Source organism: Chelmon rostratus, chromosome 10 (genome assembly GCF_017976325.1).
Source record: "Chelmon rostratus isolate fCheRos1 chromosome 10, fCheRos1.pri, whole genome shotgun sequence".
NCBI lineage: Eukaryota > Metazoa > Chordata > Actinopteri > Chaetodontiformes > Chaetodontidae > Chelmon > Chelmon rostratus.
The window spans coordinates 7,745,184-7,772,845 of NC_055667.1; the positions used below are offsets into that span (position 1 = coordinate 7,745,184).

At 41.1% G+C, this 27,662-nt stretch overlaps 2 protein-coding genes across 2 annotated transcripts in view; one reads left to right on the plus strand and one right to left on the minus strand.

Moving 5' to 3' along the window:
- Positions 1 to 2,117, minus strand: part of itchb (itchy E3 ubiquitin protein ligase b) — a 30,553-nt gene extending 28,436 nt beyond the window's left edge. The window contains exon 1 of the mRNA XM_041945810.1: positions 1,985 to 2,117. The gene's annotated coding sequence lies outside the window, so the exon portion shown is untranslated. The remainder of the gene's footprint in view (positions 1 to 1,984) is intronic.
- Positions 2,118 to 4,080: 1,963 nt separating this feature from the next.
- Positions 4,081 to 27,327, plus strand: calcrl2 (calcitonin receptor-like 2). The gene is made up of 13 exons (XM_041945481.1): positions 4,081 to 4,173; positions 15,987 to 16,044; positions 16,395 to 16,569; positions 19,149 to 19,256; positions 19,574 to 19,686; positions 20,868 to 20,959; positions 21,451 to 21,580; positions 21,692 to 21,845; positions 22,229 to 22,289; positions 22,598 to 22,664; positions 23,125 to 23,343; positions 23,836 to 23,877; positions 24,070 to 27,327. Exons 1-13 carry the CDS (start codon positions 4,133 to 4,135, stop codon positions 24,361 to 24,363), a joined length of 1,554 nt encoding a protein of 517 aa, XP_041801415.1. The 5' UTR covers positions 4,081 to 4,132; the 3' UTR covers positions 24,364 to 27,327.
- The last annotated feature ends 335 nt before the right edge of the window (positions 27,328 to 27,662 follow it).

The following is a 27,662-nucleotide window of genomic DNA, read 5'->3' on the forward strand; positions in this document are numbered from 1 at the left end:
TCTGGCATGGGAGTCAGGTCCTGTGATCTCTCCTGGAATCTGGTCTTACCCTGATGCATCTCTGAATAATGCATGTTCCTCAGTCTATCTCGTCCAGTATGCACATGGCAGAGGAGGAGAAAGTGAGGAGCTCCTGGGTAAACTTTCACTTTGGCTACAGCTTTAGTCTCTGTCAATAATTAATTGCAACTGCTGACTTTGCAGCCTCGCAAGCAGGCTGACCGCGAGATGTAGATGAGGGTAGTCACTGAATATTAAACTCGACAATGGACTGCCTTGGATTTTTTTTAACCAGCTGAATAAGATCATCCACAGGCCAGTAGCTTGTGCTTTGTCGATTTTGTCAGGCATTTCAGATTGAATTTGAGTTCAACTGTCACCATTTCCTTGCTATAGAGCTCTGAGTGTGTGCTCTTGCAGGGTGTTGCGCACGTGATCAGCAAAACTTGTCAAAGCCTCATCAGCTATAGGTTAAAATTGGATTCTCTGAACTGGTAACTCCTTGGACTTATCCTAAACTGTTTACACCATGACTAAGCATACAAAACAATGGAGCAGATCACCAGCTTCATGATGACCAACTTAGTATGATTATAAGACATAGGGACAAACAGGTTGTTTTACTATGATGCCTTGAGGAAACAACACTGGAGAGTCCTGCATCTATTTGATGTCCACACCGTGTCATTTTCAACTAATATCCAAAATGTAAAATCATGGTATGCTTCTTTTTGTTTCAAAATACACTATAGCATAGAAGTAATGAATGACTGAAAATCAGACAAAGTCTCTGATGAAAATCCAACATGACTTATTTCATTCAGGTCAAGAGACCGTGTTGGAAACCTTGTGATGGATTCTGAAAAGTGAGTTTCCCACAACAGGAGGACCACCTAAGAAAACAGGCAGGAAAACAGCAGCCAGCATCCCTGTTAGTCACCAGATAACTAAACATTTGATACTGCCTGTAAAGTTAGAGAGCAACAGTGGCAGATGAGGACACAAACCAACACAACCAACCCTGCCAAGTCACAGATGGCTAACAACTGTGACAAAAGCAATCATTGTCTCTTTCCCTTGTTAATTCTATTTGCTCCACATAACTGCAATTATGCAAGGAGACAAAACTATGCAGTCCGAGCAGCTGCTGGTGGGGGACACTGGAAAGCAGGAAACCAGTTGCATAAAAGCAGTAATGACGTTTTACCAGCGCTTTGCTGGACATCCCACCACGGTGCCAAGATCAGCAAAATATTTCTGACAGCTGGTTCATTCAGGTCGCGTGAAGAAACACTGCTTATATTTTACATTGAATTTCAGATATGACTGCTAAGCGGCTTAATGTATAATACGTATACCATGTCTTGAGTGGCTCCTAATGTTTTCCAAAAGTCTCGTATTTTGTGTTCCACACAATTTTTACCAAAGATCGCGGCGACACCAAACTACCAGACATTAAATGGAGTTTGATGTCCTGTTCTCTCCATATGAGAGCACGTAGCTGTGAAAGCAACTCTTATCACTTTAACTCCAAATGCGCTAGCCAGCATGAGCATTAGTCACGGACAACGATCACCAAATTGTATTCATTATCCATCTACACTCCTTTTATGGTATGCTAATCTAACAAATGTTGGCAAAGATTACATAATTTACTCCAACTAGGACTGGATAACGAGCTAACGCTAACCCAAGTTAGCTGTACTGTGGGAAACAGTACGTCCGGGCTAGCTAAGTTAATTAACTGCACTGACGCAGAACATTTTGTATGTTTACAGCGGCGGTGTGGTCACAAGAGTTGCTGAGTACGTGTTGAATGTCAGCTGGCCGCCGGTTCTGACAGCCTGCTGCCATCCCAGCCTGGCTAACTGCTAGCCTACTAGCTACTGTCATCATCATGGCTGGCTGGAAATCCCAAAGTCCAAAGGGTACGAAAAACAAGTACTACCAGTGAGAGATCTTGTTATTAGTTTCCATCACTCACCCGGTCCGAAGGGATGCTGTAAAACAAAATTGGTAACGCTGCGGTCAACTCCCAGCCCTCGGTGTGCAGGATGTTTAGGTTTCAGCCTGGGCTTCACTTCAAGGAAGAAGAAACTTCAACCATCTTCGTAAGCTTACGTCACGTGACCGAAACAAGGTGGGGCGCACGCTTCTGCCCGTTTGCGCTGTGATTGGACCGCAGTTGGAGCAGATGGAACCAATGAACGGCCAGTAAACATGCTGATGCATTTAGTGTCTCTGTTACAACCATGTTCATGAAATATAATAGAGAAAGGAGTTACTGCAGACGATATTTTTTTTTTACTAGCCCGTCGCCGAGGGGGGGCGTTGGGATGCAATGCATCCTCATAATTACCTAAATATAATTCAAATGCAGCTTTCAGCCAACGCAGCACTTTAAACAAGTGGCTTTGTCATGAGTGACGACTCCGTGGCATCAGTGTAGTTGTGCTAGTGATCAGCAAAGTAGGCTACATTTCTTCTTGTATTGTTTCGGTGATCACACGGTGCTGTCAAGATGTGATTTACAATGTTGTGGCATTGCACAAAAGCGTAATTAAGTCTGACTGTAATGCTATGGTTTTATTGGCAAAAATAGAAAAAAGAAGAAGTGAATCTTACATAAAGATCATGGTGCAACAGCCTGTCACAAAATTAAATTATTTCATCCTTACAAAAGGCCTGCCTGGTGAAATCAAATGACCTTCCAATGGGTTTCTTTTACAGCGATAATATGGAATCATTTTTCGGTGTATTGAAGTGCTACATTACCGTGAACAATTAGGGTAAGTGTAATAAGTGGAAGAATTTTGTAATTTATGCATGGAATCAAACCTGGTTGATCATAGCTCTCCATTTCACACAGCTGAAAGGTACACAGCAAGTGTTTTTTTTTTTTTTATCAAATGTTCATCTGACCCCTGTGAAATCTCTTCTGCAAGTAATGTAAAATCTAATAAGGTTAAAAAAGTATGTAATAATATAAAATGAAATAATGCAACCTCTGCAAACTTTACCTGCACTGTTGTGATGCACTTTGCTTGTATGACTGTGCACAGCACACGGTCTACTACAAAATACTTAACCCACTTTAGAACAGCAAGAAAGTGACAACTGGCTTGTTCTCACATAATGTTAATGGCATCATACATTCCTGTTATCGTCTCCTGTTTTTAGATTTTGCTGTTTTCCATGTTGTTACGGTCCAACTGCCACAAAGTACAAACCACAGATGGCGCTGTTGTACTTCCCTACAAAATTACCACAGGTTGTTGCTGCAGCAACTAACGGAAATCAGTCATTGTTTTCTCTGCAGTCCGGTCACTGGCAACATAAAGATGATCTGATAATAATTCATTTTTGTGTGTCTTATAACATTTAAAATATCAACACAAATTACTTTACAAATCACATAAAATAGCAGCAAAGAACTTTCAAAAAAGCCTTGATTAAGATTTCTTTCCGTCATAGTTTAAAAAAAACAAATTCAGCACATATCTGTACAATCTCTCCTGCTTTTCGTTGACGTTTTGTCTGTACCAGCTGGTTTTTGAATGACTGAGCTCAAGTGTCAAATTATTATTATGTATTTTATTCCAACTGCAGCCTTTTCGAGGTCAGATCATCGGAGAGGAGCAGCGTGTCACCATGTAGGAAAATACGTCAGGATGGCGTGAAAAGTATTGTTTTCATGGCTTCCACAGCGTTTAAAGTAGAGAAACTGCACTTAGAAAGTGCGTGGATAGATTTTTGGAAAATGCATCTGCAGTAGCTATGTTTATTATTATGTGACAGAAGTAGAAAATACTTTTCCACTGGTTACTAACCGTGTTCATAAAGCTGCATGTGTGTGCTTTACTGAGAGAGTTTATTTTTTTATGATGCACAACCAAAAACTAATGCAAAGCAAACATGTGAAAAACAGTGGCCAAACTTCCCCTGAGCTCTGAATTGATTGTTGCGAACAAACATTGCATCGCGTTTGGTTTGGAGCGTTTTATTTTGAAAGTGACACAGCAGGATGGTGTGTCTTTGCGCCTGTGCCTGTGTTGACTGCTGTAGTTCAGTAGGCTGGACAGTGTTGACAGAAGAGCAGCATGAGACTCCTCTCTGCTCGGATCGTGCAAGCATGGGGATATCTGGAGGACTGACAGCTCACTCAGAGAAAAGGTAAGCAGCGAGTGTGTGTTTTTCGCTGTACAGCCGGGCTGCAGGTACCTGGATCAGTCCAGGACTCACTTACTGTCGCGGCTTTTATCAGGCTTCCTTTGAATGTGGTCGAGTGAAATGTGTCCATGCAACTCAGGATGTGATGCAGTTTTACCCTCAAGAAAAAGAACTACGGCAATGCAGAAGGCAATATAATAATGATACTAATGAGTAATATCAATACGAATATCAAACAACTTTGTTTCACCTGAAAAGTTAAGTGACTTTCGAGGCATTATGAGGTCTGTAAGTACAAGATCAAGCACAACTCAACATGAAATACTTTAAGATGTCTATTAATACACAATTAAATTGCATAGATAGAATGTAAGCTCCCTTATGAAGACTATGGGAATATTATAGGACTGAGTTTATTATCACTAACCATATCAAGATCTGTATAAAGTCACCCCTGACTGACACAAACACTCACTAAAAGTACTTATAGCATTATTACAGGAAAATAACATTTTTTTCTGTGCTCGGCTGTAAGGTATATCATTGAGGATGAATGCAGGTTGAGGAAAGGTCGAGCCCTCAGCTGGCTTGTTGCCTGCTTCTACAGTTGCAATTCTAAGTACCGTATGAATGGAAATAGAAAAAGAATAAAGTTGAATAGAGTGACACCATGATTATACAGTAAGTCAGCACAGAGTTACATGTGAATGGGACGTGACAGTAAAGAGTTACTGGAAGCTGGTAGTGTTTTCTATCACAAGCAAGAGCTCTGAGACTCACTCAAGTTGTAACCAGCTTCTGAGCAGGTTTTTTTGTTGTTGTTATGTTAGAGTTTTGGAGCTTTTGCATAAATTGAGCTGCAGTAGTTTTGTACTAAAACCAAAACATCAATGGCTGAGGGTTTTACTCGAATCGATGATCAGTCAAAAAAAAAAAAAAAAAAGCTACAACATATCTCTCTTACAGGCTCATGCAGTTTAAAACACTAACAAAGCAGCATTTTCCATTTGACATTCAGTAAAACAATGGAGGGTACATGGAGTTATAACATAGGTTACCTTGGACCTGCTTTCAGCCGGCTGGATGCAGTGACACGTGCTTTGTTAGTTTCTCTGTGAATTTGCATTTTTCCTGGGTGATTTTCATTCACTTTTACATGCACATTATCAATCACCTGTAAGCCCTGCAGACTGCAGGAGTTGCTCTGTGCCCGGTCCACACAGAGCAGGAGTTTTTATGCACACAGTAAGTGTTCTTATTCCTCAGTTGTCACCCTCTGTAACAGAGTGACATCCTAATCCTCGCCTCTGCAAAATCCGCAAGGCAGCTTTTATTTCACTAGCAGAGGCTATTTCCACGTTTGCTTTGTGTGTTTGCATCTATTATTGGCTCCATTTCGGTGGAGTGTCTTCAGGAATACCCTTTACCCCCTTTCCGCCTGCTGTTGCCAAGTTGTAATCCTCACACCCAAGACATCGATCTCAGACCAATTCCTTACTTGACTTTTGAATACTCTAAAGTTTGACCGTGTGCCTGCCCGTGGGAAAATTTCACCCCCACCCCGCCAGTGTCCCAGCGTGTCTTTGACTGGAACAGCCTGCTCTTGCCAGCCAGCTATCAGTGTATTAATAGGTGCTTTGGCTGTAACATTGGTCCCAACCCCCACCTCCAGTCATCAGCTCTTTCATAACACAAACAAGCCAACAACCCCACCCCCGAAGTACATGTAAAAAAAAACATGTTCTTATTTTAGGCTCACTGGGAGATAACTGACATGTCATGGTTGCATACTAATAGGTGCAGGGGTTGTAGTTACGGTGACAAAGATTTCTCTTTGTACAGAACAATTTAAAGCCAGAGCTGTCCTCACATGCTTCATGTGTTAGGATTCACAAACCAAACCAGATCTCTTTATTGTGTTTATTTTATGTTCTAAAAAATCTTACCTGTTGCTCTTTGGTATCTAGGACTAGTTTAATGGGAACCACCTTTTTGATGAAAATCTGGAATTCTTTCCCATTCTTTGCAGCGAGGAAGTGTGTGTAGGGCTTGTTGTGACGAGTCGAGAAAGCGAGATAAAGATGGAGGAAGGCAAAGTTTGCTTATTCTCAGGGGGAAACTAAGGAAAGACCTCAGTGAGATGAAATGAGAAATGGGATGAAAAAAGAATCAGAGTAGATGCTTTGGTGTCGAACGTGGTGTCAGGCTGACCATAGCTGAGGACGGTGTCAGGGTGTGCTGGCTCCCACACTGATTGATAGGTGTGTGGGGGGGCTGCTAAGGCCAACATGGCTTCTGTTATAGTGGTGCTCTCTCTCTCTCTCTCTCAGCTCAGCTGGGTCAGTCAGCTGTTTGCTGGGAAAGCTTGCGTTTGCTTGTACAGAGGAGTTAAGGAGATGTGGGGGTGATCATATCATGCTTTGACCACGGTGTCTCGGGAGCAATGCCTCTATTCTCGTGTTATGCACTGCCTGTGCTGCTATTAGAGCCCCAGGGACAAAAAATACAAATAAGAAATCAAAAGACGCCGCTTGGCAGATGGCACAGCTCCAGGCTGGAGGGGATATTTTTGGGTCCAGCTATGGGAAAATGAGTCTGTAATCATTCATACATGGACAGCTCAGTTGCTGTAAATCCTGGTGCTGCTGGCTCTTGTGAGTTGACCCCCGAATTGCTGGACTTGAACACTGAGGACAGACGATGTACACTCACTCATCGTGGAAAAGGGGTGAAGAGCCCCAGAACCAAATGAAGGGTATCATTTGTTCCAAACATGTTTGTCTCTGTAAAGTTTAACTGGGAGACTGCATCCAAAATATTTGTTCTTTGAAGGCGGCGCATCCCTTCTTAGTCACCCCCTGCCTGCAGGTTCAAGTACCCTGTCTGACCTGTGATTGAACCTCCCTGTGGTCAAAGCATAACAGGATCTTGCATGTTGTTTTTTGGCTCTCACTGTGCTACTTGGTTACCAGTTTTTTTTTTCATGTGTGTTGCATTTCAAAGTGGCTGCCCTTAAAGATGCATTATTCCAGATTTTGAATAGTAACACTGAGTCAATTCTGGGTCCATATCATGTGAAATGTGCTCATTAACTGATAATTGATAATGATTGTCTGCCTGCTCTGGAGTGTCTGCCCTATACGGGCGCAGTTAATACAACTTAACAAGCTAAAGATGTTAAAAAAAAAAGTAAAGTCATGGAGTTGTAAAAATAAAGAGCTAGGGTCAGATAAAATGTTGAAATTGGTTTGTGATGGCATGAAATAATGTCCACTCGGCTTTGCTCTAAGGGTGGTCTAAGACTAAAGGTAATTTTGTCCCTGGCTGGCTGATAATGACAGCCAATCAGCTTCAATCTTATGCTACACAGATGCCTGTAATGTTTTCCATTCTAGCAAGTTAAAAAAAAATGACCCTTGGGCTACTGTAGACCAAAAGCTTAATCAATTAACTGACAAAATAATCTGCAGTGAATATAATCATTTGCATATGGCCCTACTTCAGATGTGAACTTTTTGACTTAATTCTGGAATAATAAACTTCCTCACCTTTCGATGTCCAACAGAGAGTTTGTGTTTTCAAAGCTGCAAGGATGTTAGCTATGTCCCCTCACAATGAAAGTCCTTTCCATGGCCCTTTGTATATGTGTAACAATGGCTTATTTTTAACCAGTGGGCCCGTGTTGAAGTGGAGAAGGGAGGAAGTGGTTGCAGGGTGACAGAGGATGATAATAGCATCCTCCTCAACCTTCATCCTTCCTCTGCCTTCCCTCACACACACTCTTGGGGTTTGTGTCTCTTCTCTGCGGTTCTCTGGATCCCCGCTGGAATACAAATAAGTAGGAATAGCGTTTAAGTAGATGCACACAGACAAGAACCAACACTTCCCTGGTCCCTGGATAGCTACAAGAGGGAGCCCTGACAGAACTAGAGCCGCTTATCAGAGCAAACTTGAGAAAAGTGTGTGAACTCAGTGTTGGTGCTGCATCTTAAAGTCACTCTAATCGCTATCACTGAGCAGATGAGTGAGCCAAAATCACTTTCTCATCTGAAATGTTATATGAAATGAACGCAGACGGGAGGCAACTCAAGGTGCTGTAATAATAATTAATGACGTTTGAAAAGACACAGGTCTTTGTTCATTTTAAAGGTTGAGGGGAGTACAGAGTATAGGGAGCAGCATTATTACATTCTCAATGTGTCATTGTTTAGATTGTACAGTTTTTACTTAGTTTGTACAGTTTTTATTTAGATTGTACAGTTTTTATTTATCTCTTTTTTAATATATGTCCTGTCACAAAGGGTTGAAGAGTAACACAATTTCGATTCTCTGTTTGTCCTGTACATACTGCAGAATTGACAATAAAGCTGACTTTGACTTTGAGTGGTAATGCTGGTGATATGCTACCTCCTATTTATTTGAAGAGACTCTCCACAGGTGGCCATATCTCACACATTGTACCTTTTAATACAATTTTAAGCGCTTGTACTTCATTTGAATATTCTCTAGAATATGCTACTTTATACTTCCACTCCGTATTGTACTCATTTTTTCCTTTTCCATTAATCATCTCATGACCCCCGATCTCATTATTCATCTTGTGAGCCTTTGGAGGGGCCCGACCCCGAGACTGGGAACCACTGGGCTAAACTACCTATCTGTGCCTGAAGTATATACAGTAGCTCCACCTCGACCAGCTACAGCAGCAAAATGCTACTTACACATTGTTGCATCAACATTAGTAATCTAATAATTTCATAGATATTAATATATCAGTCATAGGGATCATTTTTCTGCACAACCAGAACTTTTTGCTTTAGATTCTATGCTTCATACTTGACTGCAGGACATCTAATAGATATTTTTATTGGTTCTTTCTCTCAATAAAGGATCTGAATACTTATTCCACCACTAAATGTAGTTTGTAGAATATAGTAGTATAGCAGTCATTATAAAAATGCATTTTCCTAATCAATTAATCAGCAATTTAACAAAAAAAAAATCAAGTCAAAATAAAACCACTTGGTTTTAAAGGATAGTATATTGAACATCTTCGGGTTTTGAACTGTTGGTGGGACAAAACAAGCAATCAAAGCTTTAGCATTAGCTGTTTATCATATGTTAATAACTGCACAGAGGTTATAATTTACCAGTCCTTTCACTGCACCAGTTTGAAGGAGAGAAAACATGTGATGTAAGTAAAAGTTAAGTCCACTGGTTCTCACTGGTGGTCAGCTCTGAGAAACTGGCTGCTCCCTCTTGTTCTCCATGGTGTTGTGTTTCTGGCATTTCATCTTATCTCTGGCAAACTCCCATCAGCACAACACTCTGTGATCGTTCCCTTTAACTGTTTTTTTTTTTTTGTTATCTTGAATAGAACGTCATTGAATCATCAAATGATGTCTTCTCTTTTGTTTTTTTTTTTTGCAGCAGAAGAAGTCCAGACAGCTGTTTGCTCTTAAGGAAGTTATTTTACGCTACGCAGTTCTCTTTTGTTTTTCTTGTTTGAGCTTTAAGTCCAGGCTTTTGTTCTGTACTCCCTTAAGCATATGTTATGTCCATGTGTCTGGATTTTCTCACTGCAGTTCATCCCGAAAGCAATTGCGTCCAATTATTGTGTTACTTTGGCAGCTTTACATTTCCCTAGAGCTCATGTCAAAGTCCCTCCACGCCGCAAAAAACACAAGCCTGGAAATGGTGAGAATTCTACATTTGCATTAATAGGTTATTTGTAGCAGTAAAGGCCATCTTTTAAATGACTTCTGCTTATGCTGCACTTCACTGCAATCGTGACCTCTGGGGTCGGGCTGAAATCCTGTTTTACGTCACAGCAGCATCTGCAGTCCATTTCGCCGGGTGCAAGGGCCAATAAACCTAGATCTGGTGGAGCAAGACTACAGTATTTGGATTTCCCATCATTCCATCTGATGACTCATGACCCCGCGAGAACAGAATCTCACAGGGAGGCTTAAGGATGTGGACTGCTAGCCGTTCTCCATAAGAACTGGGATCAGGAAGACCAGGCTTCGAAGATTACACTAATGTACATTGCAGAGAAAATTCACTCTGATAATTCCTGATTTCTTCCTCTGTGGTGGATACAGTCCAAACATAGATTTAATGATCTAACAGGAGTTTGACAGAAGATGTTTCAGTCATCTAAAAAAGGTTTGTGACAAGCTGCATTGACTCTTTTCTCCCCACTGGAAAAGTCCTCTGCTTTTCCCACCTACACATACTAATGTAGCTTCCGAATGGAAAATTACTGTTCCTTGGATGCTGTCCAAAGTCATTCTGGGAATTATAGGACGTCACTAATTTATTTTGAGGGGGAGGCAGATTGAGAGAAAATGGGCATACAAAAAAGTGAGCAGTACATCAGTAAATAATTTGAGCATGTATAAAGTATTAAATAAGGAAGGTGTCAGGAGGATGGGGACTTAAGGGGGAACTAAGAGGGGAACTAAGGGTTGAACCCAAATGCAGACAAACAAAGGGGACGTAGACTATGGATTCCAATTAATAAACGAATTTATTAAACACAAAAACTAATTCAACATAAACCAAATCTCGGGGAAAACACAAGAACTAACTTGGAACAAGACACTTAGGACACAGACGAGACTAGCAACTGATGTTAACGTAAAACATGGCATGACTAAGACAATGCAAGAACACACATACATGAAACATGAAAACTAAAACACTATGGCTACAAAACTAGAAAACCAAAAACGCTCCTGAAGGACGAAAGCACAAAGGGCTATGAAAAAGGGAACTGACCAACTGAAAGAACTAGATATGAAAAACTAACTCAAAATATCTTCCTAGAAAATGGAGAAACCAAAATCTAAATAACAAAAGTAATCAAACAGAAAATCACTCTTACAAGAGGAAAACAAATCGGCAAGGCTATGAACTAAGAAAAGAAAACAAACTAAGTTTTTAATGTCGCAAACAAATAACACACACACACACAGAACTATGGCCTGGGAAACTCAACACAGCTAGGGAATGGCAGACAACACTAAGGACAGATACACTACATAAAGCAAGACAAACACGAACGAAGACAAGAACCTGACGATAACCTAACTAGAACTGTGGTAACCTAAGGACAAAGACAAACCAGGGAACAACTCAGACCTGAACAGAAACACGGACATGACCAAAAGGTAACAACAAGAAACACAACTAGGGCAGGACAAAGGAATCACAATGACAAACACTTACTATGGACACTAAGGCTAGGTCAAGGACTGTGGCTGTGGTAGACGGCAAGGGAGACGAGACAAGGTAGTGTTGACGACGACCCGACAAGGACAAAGGGGAAGACACGGACTTAAATACACTAGGGAGGAACACTAATGAGACACAGGTGAAACACATCAGACAATCACATAGGAGGGAAAACACAGGAAGTAAAGTAACACAAAGACACATGACATGAACCTTCAAAATAAAACAGGAAGTAACCAAAACCAGGCAAAGACAGGACACAATGGGAAACTTAACCAATGTACAAACACAATGTGGCAAGACAATACAAAAACTCTTACATAAAATGTGGCATGACTAAAGACTAAGACATTAGGAATACACAGAGTAGAACAGAGAAATGAACATGAACAAAGAAAACACTAAACAAAACCCGGCGTGCATGGCACGGGTCATGACAGAAGGTAGAGGTAAGTCTATATGAGACTCTGTCCCAGTGAGCCTGAGGGTGAGAAGTGCAGTTTGTATTTACAGATAAAATATTGTTTATATGCACATGTTACATCCACAAATAGACATATTTGATGCTGATGTTTACCTTCCAACAAGAACACACTACTACTAAACGCTAAGAAAGGGGGAAAACATTTTGAGCCAATTTTCTTTATTTTGAACATCTGACTTTTGCTTTGAACAGAAACTCAAAGTTTAGTGCCTTAATGCAACTGACTGTGACCTGTCCTGTGACCATAGGGCAGCTTCTGGTTCAGGAGATTTGTGTTTTATTGTCTCGGTTGGGGTTGTTTTTCTTTGGAATGTGAGACTCAAACACAAATCTTTACCCAATCATAGCGCGCTGTCGTCAGCATTTTCAGTCGAACTGGACTGTTTCATTGTGTTTGTTGTGTGTATATTGTCGGGTGTGTGATTTCTGTATACAAAAGGCACATTCATCAGAAACTTACCTTGAGCGCTTTGGTTGCCAAGAGACACTCACGCAGCTCTTTCAGCCAATAGATCACGACTTTTCTCTGTATTCTGTTGTGTTATTATGAGTTGAAGCCTCCTCCACATGGTGCGCTCATAGCTCAGTGTTGTTTCTAAAGCTGTTGCCAGACAAGCAAAGCGTGCATTCCAGTTTGACAATGACTGCTCTCAGACCATCTGAACATCAGGCTGGAGAAAGAAATCAGGACTCCTTTAAAGGAGTACGTGGACTTATGGATTTATCAAGAAATATATAGACACCAACAATTACCCACACTTGTCTTGTAGATCATTGGCTGTGGTGTTATTTATACTTAAGGAGGCACTATGGGCCCTTTCATACGTGCCTCATTTGGTAGATGAAAATTGCAGGAGTGAAACCTCACCTGGATTGCCGTCCAGACCAAACAGCTGGACCTTAGTCCGACAAAAATGGGGGGTCTTTGCGTAGAAAAATGTCCTTTCTAGTGTCAAAACATTTTTGGGATGTTTTGGACTTTTATACCAATTGCAGGAAGTTCTCTCAGGCTCGAAAAAGGAAAAACAAAGCAACAAAACAAAGTTGGAGAGCAGATGTTTAATTTGCATTTGCTCTGATAAATGTGTTTATTGAGAGTCAGTTGGAAGAAACTGTGACACCTTTGGGTGTTTTCCGAGAGAATGAGAGAGAGGAATTCAGATGCAAGTATAGGGAGATGTATCTCAAATTGATGATGACAACAGATCACAGTGGCTACATCCTGACATCATCACCTTTATGTATAGTTCTTTCGTGCGCTCACATAATTGCAATGTAAAAGCAAAACTAACTGGATCAGATGTATAGAATATGACAAAAATGCAAATGTCGGTTCAGACCCTGGTTGGGCTTTTCAGGTGTGGAAAGGTCCTATGTCAATTTACAGAGAGAGAGAGTGGTCTATAAGCTCTATGCAGCCAAACATGGCTGTGTTTTGAAAGTGATTAGCAGTAACTACAAGATAAACTTTACCTGTCTGACAAATACATTCTGTTTTTTTGTTATTGTCAACAAACCCTACTTAAAGGACATTGACATGTGGTGGTTTTGGTGCCCTCATCACTCTCCAGAGTTAAGCTGACCATCAGGACATAAATACAAACACACACTTCTCTCATGTACACACAGACCCCTACGAATCAACATGCACAAGTCAAATATGTGCGTAAATGTAGTCTGTGTAAAGTGACGTTTAAAGCTCAAATACTACTCGACTGACTTCATTTTGCTGTGATTTAGTGAGCGCCTCTGCCTCTTTTTTCCAATTACATAGTAATTCATGTATGTGTGATGCTCTTGATCACCTCGAACCTGGAGAAAGGGACGAAAAGACGGGGACGAAGGAAGTGAGAAACGCAACAGCCTTTCAGTTTATCTCGTAACCAGGCAACAAAGCCAAACCGAACTACGTGGCTGCACTTTTCAGGTGGACTATCTGCAGCGTTCGTTTGTGACACTGGCATATACAGCGAGCGCTGCCAAGGTATTCTGATGTACGGGTGTGTGTGTCCTTGAATTTATAATGTCCTGATCGGGAACAATACGTTTCTAGAAGCAACTGTTTACATAACAGCTATAAAGGCATTCACTATTCATTATTATTAAGTGTTTTGTATTACACAGAATGCAGAGATAGCTGGTTAGCTTAGCCTTGCTCCAGACAGGAATAGGGGGAAACAGCTATTTAGCATCACAGTGTTTTGTGGAAGGACACATCATACTGCAACATCATGTACAGCATGAGTCACTGCAGACAATTACTGAAAGGTTAGCTTCACATAAATATGAAATTCTTATCTAATGCAGATGTTCCAATAAGTACCTTTATTTTTGGGGGGTGAGTCAAGAGCGCTTACTTCTGTACAACCTTTGCATATCACTCCCTTTGAGTTTGAGTTGACATTACCCTAAATTACTAAACATTATGCATTAAACTATGCTTCAAATCCTCCTTGTAACATCATTTGCTCTGGCCTGAAAGTAGAGCTTCTGTGCTTGTATTTGAACTGTAACTGCTTTTAACTGGCTGCCTGTCTGGGCTTTCATTATTCCAACTCTTATGTTTTCAATATTCCATTTAAATGTCCTTCACAGTTACCTGGATAAAACAATCTGACAATATCAAACCTGTTGTATTTAGGCTGTATTCAAAACCATCCAGAATTATTTTATGCGTGTGCTTCAACAGTAACCTGAAAGTGCGTCATTTTATCCATTTGCCTGTAAAGTTCAATGCTTTGTGTCTTTGGATGGATTTTACAGCTCTCTTTTACAGCTTTTTTCTAAGGTTATTGTTTATTTGGATATTAAATCTGTTGTCTGCACAACATAAATTTGAAATTGTGTCAATGGTTCAAATAAAGTCTGCTGTGGAGACTAAACCTTTCCGAGCAGCGCTTATCATTTGGAACTAATTCCAAAGAGTGAGGTGCACAATTCTGCATTTCATAAACAGCTGAATTTAGCCTGTGACACTGTGATTGATAACAAAATGATGACCTTTTATTGCATTTACAACAAAATGAAAGAACACAGCATATTATGTCATGCTGGCCAAACATTGAAACACATGGTACCAGTTTCCTCCCTCATGGAAAAATAAATCATGTTTTCCCAGCAGAGACACTTTTTGTAGCATTCGTATTGTTTTTTAGAGAATCTGCCATCGTCACCTCTCGCTGTTATGCCTCCTCATGCTGAATATTTATTTCACCCTCATTCGGCTCACTTGCCTCAAGAATAAACACTCAAGGGAACTTGCTGCTCCTAAACCCCCAAAATAATAACAAACAGACATCTGTTTCTGTGACCCTGAGGGGACAGTGTAAAGGATTGACCGGTGGAGCATGAATTTCCTGTCCTGATAGATGAGAAACGACACATACTGTTAATAAACATACAGAAACACGCTTGTTTAAAACCGTGCCCTCACAGCAGCTATGTGAATTTAATTTACAACAGACATTTGCAAATTTCTTCAGTTCGCTGGCCCTCAGATAAAGAAGTCCATGGTCTTCCACTTATATAAATACATAAATTATGTTTTTTTTTCTCTCTGAACTATAATACTGTGATGTCAGTTACAGACATAAAAGAGTCATCACAGTTGGCTCACAAACAGCAGGCGGTTTGTTGTGCGCTAATTTTGTCTTAGTGCTATGTGTTGCTACATACTTAGCCGCGTTGGCAACTTTGACGCAAGCGATGACGCCGCTGGCTGGTCCACCGCTTTGGTCCGACTGTTCCTCTAGCACCGCTAGCAGGACAAAACCACTATTCCTTTCAGTTTTAGCTGTAGTCTCTGTTTAGTGCTAATAATCAAATGTTACCACGCTAACACACTAGCCTAAGATGGTGAACATGGTAAAAATTATACCAGCTTATCAAGCATGTTAGCATGCTAACATTAGCGTTTAGGTGAAGTTGTGCTTCAGTACAGTCTCATAGAGCCGCTGGGCTGGAGAGTGTAAGTCTTGTTTCTGTAAAGCGGGATAGAAAACTTTGTTGATTATAGGAAGCTAAATAAAAATGTGGTTACTTGGGAATCTGGTGTCTAATAATTGCATTGTCCATGCTCTTGTTTCCCTTTTAGAAACATGTGGAGGACCCTAACGCTGTCAATGATTGTTGCACTGGCATTAGGCACAGAGGTGAGTGCAGTCGTGTGTGTGTGTGTGTGTGTGTAGGTACATAGTCCTCTCCTTGTCATATGTAAATATTAGCTAATTACTTTTGACACCCTGAATGTGTACTCTAAGTAGGTTTTCGCACACAGTCAGTCACATTTCAGCCACACATTTTTATCTGATATATCAGTTGATGCGTTCATAAAAGCCCAGCTCTGCTTGTAGCTGTACGTTTTTCTTGTTTTTCCATTTTCCCATTAAAATTACAATACTCATGGACATTTGAGTCTAACCAGAAGTGCTGTATGTAGAGGACACTGTCCTCATTCTGACATCTCTATGGGGGATGGGTTGTATGATTTGTTTTTATCCAGGTGTCCCAGTCTGAAGATGTGGGGTCCATGGTGGCTGTCGTGAAGTCGGCGGAGGAGCAGCAGGAGAATTTCGGCAACATGTCCACCGTACTGGGAAGTTCCCGACACCAGATCCTGGCTGCTCAGTTTGAGTGCTACCTGAAGATAATCCATGATCCTCCACGCACAGAGGAAGGTGATAAGACTGCACCTATTGTTCTGTGATTTTTATATTCACAGCTCAGCTGATAGCAGCCGTCCAGCAGGAGCCTACATCTCCTTAATAGTATAAACACGTTTTGCCTCTGGCGGATGGAAGATAAATCTTGCAGTCAAGTTGGAGTGCTGAAGCAGTTTTAGTGAAATCACTCCCTATGCAAATGTAATTACTTATATTGCAGGTAAAACATTGAATTACAGGGTATCCTTTTATAACGTCACCGTGCCATTAATGGCCTCCTATTTTAGCCTTAATGTCACACAGGGATCCACAATGAAGATGTGAATAAATGGGAGGAAAAAGTGTGACTTTTGGTCTCATAAAACATCGTAAAACAGTCTTTATAAATATATGTCTTTTCGGATGCTTTTACTGGATCGATAGGTTACTGCTTAGTACCACAAGTAATTCATCTCATTAAAGGTTTATGTCAACCTCAAACCACCATGTGCAGAATTTTTGTGGTCTTTAGTCCAGTGTGAAATAGCTCAATAACAATTGGATGGATTACTGTTACACTGTGTACAGACATGGAGGATGAGTCCATCTGACTTGTCGCCCTGAAGCTCACTTGAATACTTTGGTTTACGACCATCATTCCCATCAGTCTCAGCTGTACTTTGTGTTGAGAAAGTGACCACGATCAGCATTATACCTGCTAGCCATCAGCATGTTAGTACGCTGATGTTAGCCTATACTGTAGCTCAAGGCGCTGCTTGTCTCAGTGCAGCCTCACAGAGATGCTAGCATGGACTCTTAGACTTGTTAATGTGAGCGTAGCAAAAAAATAGACATTCCGAGGGAAACTGGCGCAGCGTATGTAGTGTTTTCAGTCTGTTTATGTCAGCGTCCTTGGGTCAGGTCTGTGTGGGATAGGGACAATTAAGCCGCTTTCTCATGTGAAGTCCAGACAGTTGTTGCACCTCCACATAACCGGAGATTGCCCATGTCAGATGATTGCAATACTACATGTATTTTGACATACTCGCAATATGAATGAAAGAGCGGAAAACAATATACAGGCAAGCAGAAAAGAGTACGAAGCAGCTACGCTCTGTGCAATGTCATCAACATCATGTGCCACCGTGTTTATCTGGACGTGACCACTAGGAGTCGCCAATGTAAGACATTTTCAAATCGTTCTGAAAATAAACAGCTGCTTATGTGGATTTCAGTGGTCTTGTATATGACTGACTGAAAAAAAGGCTTAATGAGCGCCTATCATTATTTTAGCATGGTGAAAATTAAGGCTAGTAAAGCCCTTCGGCTCACTTTCATCTCTCGCTGTGAGGTTCGTGATGCATTGTACATGTGTGTGCAGCTGAATTAGCTCAATTTGAGTTTGCAGTCTCATCATTTCTCAAAGATTTGCTTATTTGGTACATTTCTCGTCTGCTCAACATAGTGTTCTGTGATTAAGTTTTTAATGAACAGAATGTTTTTGAGCAGTTCATATGAATGTAAGTACATGAACAGGTCAAAAACACAAAAGTCAAAATTTTCAGTGACAAATGCTACACACTCGACTAGATATGCACTTCACTGGTTGTCCTACCTGCCGAAAGTTTCCAGTGTGTGCACACAGTAAGAGAGAGAGAGAGAGGAAGTGAGTCTGAATAAAAGGAAGCTTGCCCTTTGTGTCTCTCCCATTGCCTGTTACTCCCGCTCACTGCTTCACTGCCTTTGAAATGTTATTTTGTGCTCCGTTTCCCAACATGCCACTGTGCAGCCTGGTACCGCCAGGTTTCCGTCTATTGTTGACAAGCTTTGTGCGAGCCAGCTGCAGTTAGACACATGGTTTATAGAAATGGAACACCCCAGTTATGTTGAATAGATCATTTGTGTGACTCATCCAGCCAGGGACTTTATTAAAAATGTAATAACTTATCTACCATTATGATCCTCTGTTGACATGTGAGCCACTGACAGCACAGACTCATTACACAGCTGCTGTAATTTATGTGCTGAGTGATTTTGACATTACAGTAGATTCAGCTTTGGCTGGGTGGTTTCTCAAATGTTCGTTGAAAATGTAATCCACACTTACTGTTTCTTTGCCTTATTGAAGTAAAATACGTGAATGGAATACCCTGATTTCTCAGACAAAATCTGGATATGTTGCTCAGAATAACTTGATCCTCAATAGCCCCGTTTGCAGTGAAAGAACACAGAGAGTGAGAAGAAGAATAGTAAAAGAATATAAGTCTGTGATCTTGTCACTTCAAACAACACGACATCCCTCACAGTTCCTCATCCAAGGCCAAATGCTGCCACTAATCATTTGCGTAGGTCTTTTGAAGCATGACAGGATTAGGTGCCTCACCTGTGCATTCATCACTTTGATTCTAGAGGTGGGAGAAGGCTGCACACTGCTCTTTTCTAACCTTCCACCTGTATGGGATTACAGGTGACTGACTAACCTTACGTATATCTAAAAACTATGAAAGTCTCATTCAAAAAGCCAAGGCGTGTGTTTTGCACACGCACACATCTCTGCTGTCCTGTATCTCGCATGCTCTGAAAGACCAACGTCATGCCCGTACTGCCCTCTGTAGGTTCTTACTGTAACCGTACGTGGGACGGCTGGCTGTGCTGGGGGGACACGGCTCCAGGGACCGTCATGCAGATGTGTCCTGAATACTTTTTTGACTTTGACCCTGCTGGTGAGGCCAGAATACACACACACCACACACTCACGCATGCTGATACAGCTGTTTACTTAGTGTGTCGTATATTTTCTTTTTGTTTGTATTGATATGTACTTTGATTTTTTTCTTCCTAATGGGGGTGTCATTCACTGTAAATTCTCACTTTGTTTTTTTGCTGTTTGAATAATTGCATAAATAAATAAACCGACACGCCAATGAGAAGCAGATGCAAACTATACTCAGTGTTTACAGTCAGCTTTTTATCGTCTGCCTGACACCTGAAGTCACCTAAATACTGTAAAAAATGTTTGTGTAAATTATGTCTTCAACAGAAAAGGTTACCAAAGTGTGTAATCCTGATGGCCAGTGGTTCCACCACCCAGAGAGCAACAGAGTCTGGACAAACTACACCCAGTGTCAGACCTACACCAAAGACAAACGCAAGGTAAGTCCCAACGCAGTGAAGCTAATGTGTGTGAGAACATTGAAGCTTTTTGGAACAGTTAGAAACACATTTAGTTTGGCTCCTTCAACCAAATTAGACTAATGTGATGTTTTGGAATCGGAAAGCCAAAAAAACAAGACTCTTAGTCCTCTGTCAGGTGGACTGATGCACAGTGACCCTGAGACTTTAAATGATGCCTTCAAGTGCTTTATGCTTAATGTCCCTAGACCAATGGCTTATTTGTACAACATTGGTTGATTTGCACCAAAGCCCACAGTGTCACCTCTGAAAGGACGAAATGCAGGAGTGCACCTTTGGCACAATGTGAAAATGCAATTGAAGTCGACTGCAGGAAATAACAACAGGGGGCCTCATGACAGATGCTGGTATCTGATAGTGAGAAGTTGCACGTCCTTGGACAGCTGGGCGTAGCAGCGTGCAGTGACTCACTCACTCATGTGGTCTGAGCACTGAAGACTGTAAACTACAGCTAACAAGATCCTGGCTCCACCATGCTAACAGCGAGTGGAATCAGATTTCTTTAAAGTCTCCAAACTGTCATCATCTCTATAGGATCAAATGTTAGCATGTGACTTTAATTAACACAATAACTGCTAACTTTGATGCTGTAGCTGGGTGGTGTCAGAGCAGAGGGGAAATAAACACCATTTTTTGTTGATCTCCAGTTTTTGCTGCAGGATGAAGTGTTTTTATTCACCTCATGTCTGCAGCTCAAGGCAATGCTGTCTTAAATCAGCAAGTCATTGAGGATTTGCTCCACTCGAGGGATGGTGAAGCTCACAGCCCTGCACACAGATGTTTCTGTAGGAAGGCTCATGGTAAAGACTGTCATGGACGCTGGTCCGTGAATCTCATTTAAAGTGCCGTGACACTTGGCCAACAGCGTGATTCTTTTCTTCAGTGCGTCTAAATGTGTGGCCATTCAGGAAGCACTTTCTTTTCTCAATTTTCCCAAAAGGCTCATATTCTTTACAGATGTTTCCTCTGCTTTCTCCTGCTGCAAAGAGGTGACTGTGCTTCTGATGACATCCTGTATGGATGTAAACGACGTATAAACTGTACCTGCTTTCACGTCAAATCAGTAATAGTAATGGCAGTAATTAATAAGTGTTAGATAAATTCGTATTTATGATGAGTAAACTATTTTCTTGTCTGTACAGTTTGCCATCAGTCTCTACTACCTGGCTATGGTGGGTCATGGCCTGTCCATTGTGTCCCTGATCATCTGTCTGATCATCTTCTCCTACTTCAAGTGAGTCATGAGATTTGTGATCTCAGCACTTCTGCAGTCTGCGCATACGTCTCTTACCTTATTCCGTCAGTCTGTGTATTTATTCATTTGTTTATTTAATAGGAACAGAGCACATTAATGAACGTCAGTATAAAAATACAAAACGTGCCGGATTTTAGCAAGAATGCTAGTTTACATCTGTAGTCCCCAGGCAGCAAACAAAAACAGTAACACGATGGTCACTAGTTTAGAAGTTGTTTGTATGTAGATGGAAACAGTATTGATGTTTATAGCATGATCACAACTGATATGGTCAGTGCAATTGCTATTATATAATTTCAATCATGTTAATAATCTAATGAATGCAAGTTTGGATAAAAATGGTTTATGGTCAGTAAAATATGCTATGGTCAGATTCAAAGTCTCCAAAAATGTTTGTATAAAAAACAGTGAAGAAACCTGAACTGATATGCCGTCCCTTCCCTCCCTTCCTGTCTGCGTCTCTCTTTCAGGAGTCTCAGCTGCCAGAGAATCTCCCTCCACAAGAACATGTTTCTGTCCTTCATCCTGAACTCCATTGTTACTATAATGTGGCTCTCACTCACTGTGGCAGATAACCAAGCCATAAATGCCAGTAACCCTGTGAGCGACTGAATTTGTCCATATGTCATCTCATTACACTAATGAATTTATATTCACTTGCCTAATTTCCTAATTTTCTTAAGTGAAGTCTTACTGTCCCCTGTCTGTCAGGTGAGCTGTAAGGTCCTGGCTGTGCTGACTCAATATACGTCCACTTCCAACTACTTCTGGATGCTGTGCGAAGGCATCTACCTCCACACCCTCATCATCGTGGCCGTGTTTGTCGGGGAACAGCAGCTCTTCTGGTATTATGTCCTGGGATGGGGTGAGTCAGGAACTATTTCCTTTTGTGTTTCAGTGGTGGTCGCGTCCATATCATAACAGCATAAATGCCATTAGTAGGCAGATGGACCAGAAGATTGGAACAATGTCTCCCGGGAATTATAAGTGCAAGTGAAACACGTTCATACACCTGAATATATGAGTGCATCTGTAATTTTTGACTATATTTCATATAAGATCCTTTTATATCTGTACTGTGTTGCCTGCCTATAATGAGCATGGCACATGTGACGTGCGGAGAAGAGAAAGTAACATAAACTTAATTATTTAAAGGAGTTGTGTAGCATTTTGGGAGACGCGTTCATTCACTGCAGAGATTCAGGATGTCGGTCTGATATCACTGCTTGCGTCTCTCTCTGTCCAAAGGGTTTCCCATTGTTCCTGCCATCACGTACGCTGTGGCTCGTGGCCTCTACTTTAACGACAAGTAAGATCAAATATATTTTTCCGCTTCTTCTGTTGTCACAAATGTGAAGTCCAAGTCCAGATCTAGACCAGGAATGTAACAATCTGCAGTGGACTGTAACAGAACTGCAGGCTGGAGTTTCTCCTTCTTCTACTCTGATCACTTTCAGGCTGAGAGGAATTGAAAGATATTGATTGATCCCATCAAGCGGTCTTTGTGTGAGCAGAGTCTGATGCTAGTGATGAATGATTCAGGCTTTCATTAAGCCCTCGGGCTTTTTTAAGTCACTGCGCATGTGAAAGCTGTTCTTTTCTCGCTCTTTGTTTCAGGTGTTGGATCAGTTCACAGACACACCTGCACTATATCATTCATGGGCCCATTCAAGCTGCACTGCTGGTGAGTAACTGAAAAGTATACACACACACACACACACACACACACACACATATATATAACCCCAATTCCCAAAATGTTTTGATGCAAATAAAACAGGAAGTGACCTTTTTGACATATACTTGACTGAAAACAGCACACAGACAATATATTTAATATCTGACCTCATCAGCTTCATTGGTTTTTGTAAATATCTGCTTATTCTGAATTTGACACACCAACATGCTGGGACAGGAGCAACAAATACTGAGAAAGTTGTGTCCAAAGACACCTGTTTTGATCATTCCACAGGTAAACAGGTTGATATAGATAGTATCATGATCGGGTATGAAAGGAGCATCCTGGAAAGGCTCAGTGGTTCACAAGCGAGGATGGAGCGCTGGTGGAGTTCTTTTACTTGAAATGTAAATGAACACCGTTGTATAGATGCAAATGCAGTCAATTCAAACCGCTATCTGTGTAGGTGAACTTCTTCTTCCTCCTGAACATCGTGCGGGTCCTGATCACCAAGCTGAAAGACACCCACTGCGCTGAGTCCACAGCCTACATGAAGGCGGTGAGAGCCACCCTCATCCTCATCCCTCTGCTGGGAGTCCAGTTCATCCTTTTCCCCTGGAGGCCCGAGGGACGCATCAGCCGGGCCATCTATGATTTCTTTGGAAATATATTCTGCCACTTTCAGGTACAGTCAGCAATAAACTGCACATCAGCGTGAACAAAATGTTACTTGCCACTGCAAATTATTCCTCCTGAATACATCCCAGTTTATAAGATTTGACATTTTCTGTTCAAAACACAGTTAGTGTTCGGCATTAAGGCTTTTCGTGGTATTATTAACGTCCCTTCATGTTAATTAAGCAACAACATCAAACTGAAGAGCACTTTCAACAGCTTCCGCTACACTGCAGAGCTCAATGGAGCCACTCCCTCTGGAATAAATCAGTGTTATTTGGCCTCTTGCCCGTGGAAATTGAACACTCAGATGCTCCTTGTATTGATATTAGTAAAACTGGCTTCTTGTGGCAGCCAGGTTCAAATTCAGAGCAACAACTCAGTTGGTCCATGTTTTTCAAATAAAGCTGGGTGATTTTACTGCTTAATTTGCATGAATTATTTACAGGATAATCACATATATTAATGTATTACATTTAAGCTATGTCCTATTTCTTTGCAGGGACTCCTGGTGGCCATTATATTTTGTTTCTGCAATGCTGAGGTACGTAGAAACTATAATATTTCATATCTCTATTAAGTGACTATAAATTGCTAAAAGCTAACTAGGTGCTGTGAGCCAGATAATGTTAACTGCTGTGTCATATATAAGATGCTGCATGCTGCAAAAATATAATTGACATTTATTCAGAAAAAAAAGGTTTTATTTGAACTGACTATCACTGTTGACGTCCAGGCCCAAACAGCGCTGCAGAGGAAGTGGGCTCAGTGGAAGTCTGCCTGGGGTAAAGCCGGCTGGGGAGAAACCCCCATGACCAACAACCACTTTAACTACCACAGCTCCTCCATTACCGAAACCAGCCGTGCCACCATCAGTTTAGAGCAGCCCGCTGCTGCGCCTTCTGGACAAAACGAAAACAGCAACTTCCTGTCCAAGGTGCAGCAGAACGCCAACGGGCAGCAGAACAGCAAGACGTGCAGCAACGGGGAGGCGGACGTTATCAACAAGCTGGAGACCACCAACATCTGACCAGAGAGAGCGCAGAGGGGACGGTTGTGGTACCAAAGACACACACTCACTTATACTGTATGAAGAATGCAGATACTCAAACAACTGAGAGATCGCAGGTGAATTTTCAAAATAAAGGTTACCTGCAGTGTATGCACTGTATGTACAAAATGAGTGAAAAGCACTTGAAATGCATGTGATGTTCACACACACACACATTTATATTATTGTGTCATCCTGTAATCCTAGTAATGTTTTTTTTTGTGTACACGTGTTCTGTTGGTGGGATGAAGTCCATTTATGTATTTAAGTATTTTTTCTAGTTTTTATAATGTTGCTAAAAAGGGTGCAAATCCCAAACCTGCCGTTTTGAAATCACAGATGCAGAGCTGTGTTTGTGTGATGCGTCGCCTTATGGAGCCTCTGATTGCTTCGCACCACGGTGACCAATGAATGTCATAGCCCACTGATGTGATCTACATGCTCCTTTAAATGCTGTTATCTAAAACAGATCATCTGAGCGTCACTGGCCTGCGGAAAGGCAGCCTTTGATTTAAGCTGTCTGAAAAAACAAGATAAAACAACAATCGCGGTTGAGATTTCCTGATGGCATCTAACAAAAATAATATTTGCTCTCAGTCAGAGGAAGTGTATTGTGGCCAGAGAAGTTTTGAACAAGCACATTTCTGGACTAATTTGCAACTTAATGTTTGATCAAAACTGAGTAAAGACCTGAATCTGACTTTTGACATCTGTTTTACCATATAGAAATGTAGAATACTATATAGAAATGTAAAATTACTGGTAAAACAGGGTACTGAACCAGTGAACTGAAACCCAAAGTGTACTAAGTGCACTAGGGTTTGATAATGTGTGGGCTCTTGTTTAGAAGTCTTGTCTGTCACAGAAAGATAAAGTAAGACAGCTGTATCACGTTAAAGCAAGCTGGGGAAATAGACCCAACTAGCTTTAGCTGAAGCTAAACCTGTGCCTATTTAGGTCTACTGATTTACCCAGCTGTTATCTGTAATTGAAAAATACCAATTTTGCTGACATCTGGTAATTCAGTTTATGATTCCTTATAACTAAACGAGACAGTAATGATGAAGAAAAAAATTAACCCAGCTGAAGTCCGAGTAAAACAGATTGGCCACTGATGGATTGTAAATAATTCAAATGAAGCTTATTCCTTAAACCGAGTAGTGGACAAAATGGGCGAGGAAGCTGAGGAGAAAGAAAGCATTTGTTGGTAGCTCATTTCCCCCTGCACTGGCTGAAGATCATCCAAAAGCGGGAAGACATTGCAACCTGTCTATCTGCCAGCCAACCTGAAAGCTTGTAAACATCACTGTCTGTGCAGCTTCTGCAGTTGTATGTTGAAAACGCAAGTTTTACTTCAAGTTTTGGTTGGTAAAACTAGTTAGACACTGGACACAGAACTGAAGAAACACTTAATCCCCTCATTATTGCTGTTAGGTTAGTCTGTTAAAGCTAGCTGCTTGCACAAACCTTCAGTTTGCCACAGTGATTGTCTACTTTCATGCCAGAGAAATGATCTTGTGTGAATGTAGAATGTGTTACGTTGAAAGAGCTTCTGACTTTCATGGTTCATACTGTAAGTTGAGTGGGATAAAACTGTGGCAATCCGTGAAATTTCTCCATCGTACAACATGCTGGCTACACAACAGCTGAACGTGTGTGTGGAGTGGAGCTAAATAGGAGCCTCATCTGATCCGAGCTGATTTACTTCCTGGAACGAGATTATGTGCTGAACATTATGAGTTACAACTCCGATAATTCATACTGGGAGTGCAGAGTTGAGTACCGGGGAATTACTGGTGCAGAGATAATGCAACTGTGGGGCGCTGCAATAAGTTCGCCCCCCCCCCGGCTGAATCTAAGCCATTCTCTTCACTCACTCCATTAAAAACGGCGATTGGGCCAACAAACAGCACACGTTCGGCAATACATGTAAAAACATGACGTTGTAGGTGTGCTGCATGTAAGGAGTGTGTGCACACGTGCTTTTCACAGATAGCCCTCCCAACTTGGTCACAATTGGTGGGAAAAATGACGCGTCTTTAATTTCCTACAATCTTCTTCATTCTTCTATGAGGACACACATTTTTATTGTAATGAGATGGGAAATCTGATGAAAACAAGGATGAGGCAGAGCTACACATTTCGAGTTTTATTTTGAAATGTTGGTGTCAAATAAAGCTTTTGCAGACGGAGCTTCACTGTGCCAAGTTAGTGCATAAATTGTTAGAAATAAGTGTTTTTTCTATCTTTTATTAAAACTCCACTTCAGTCGCCATGGGAAGGAGACAGTTTCAAAGACGGGTCATGTTTTTATTATTATAGTGTTCCTATTGCTTTGTAATATTCTGTGTTATTATTGTTTGGGCTGTTAAAATAGGCTGTTTCACTACTTGTCATGGTTTGTATTATAGTTAAAATATATTTTTTTCAAACCCACAAATACAATTTTCTGCCACTTCACAGAGGTGTAACTGAATCATTTCTCCATTGCACATGTACCATGCTGTACGGTGTACACTGCGAGGCTCCAGCTCCAGCATCTTTTCAGTTTCCAGTGGTGCTGAGCAAGTCTTACGTTTGAAAGTGAGCTAGTAGCAGATGCGTTTGGTGTTTAAAATGTACTAGGAATACAATTGTTCCAGTGTGGACACAGCAGGGTACACTGATGCACGGGGAATAAGACTTAATTGTGGTGAGAAAGCAGCGGTGAGTTTGGGATGGCTCAGTTAAAGAGCAGCGGTCCTCAATTCATTCTGCACAGGGATCCCACCCCTCACACTTCTGCCCAATAGAGCAACAGCTGACATATTTGTAAAATAATTTGAAAAACATTCCAATAGCATATCAAAGAAATGTTCAATTGAAGCATACTACTGTGTGTGTGTATACACACACACACACACCCTGCCATATATACACTGCCATTTGCGTGTGGAAATAAAGTTATTTGAACATAAACCTGTGGTATTCAGCATGAGCTGTATTCCTGAGTGAAATTGTTTGATCCGCAGTATGTTGGTAAGTGTCTTTGTTACTGTACTGTACTGCACTAGTTGCAAACAAAATTTCCAAGTGTGCTTTATAGACTTTTAGTGCGCTCTTGCAGAGGAAAATGTTTCAAGTCATTTATCGTGCCATCAGTCATTGGAATAGCTGCCCCGTATATATGAATCTATATCTATACGTCAGTTTAATGGTAACTCCTCCCCCAAAGTCATTTAAGAATGCGTTATTTAAGAAGCTGATCTTGTTCTTGTTCCTTCCCAGTGACGACACTG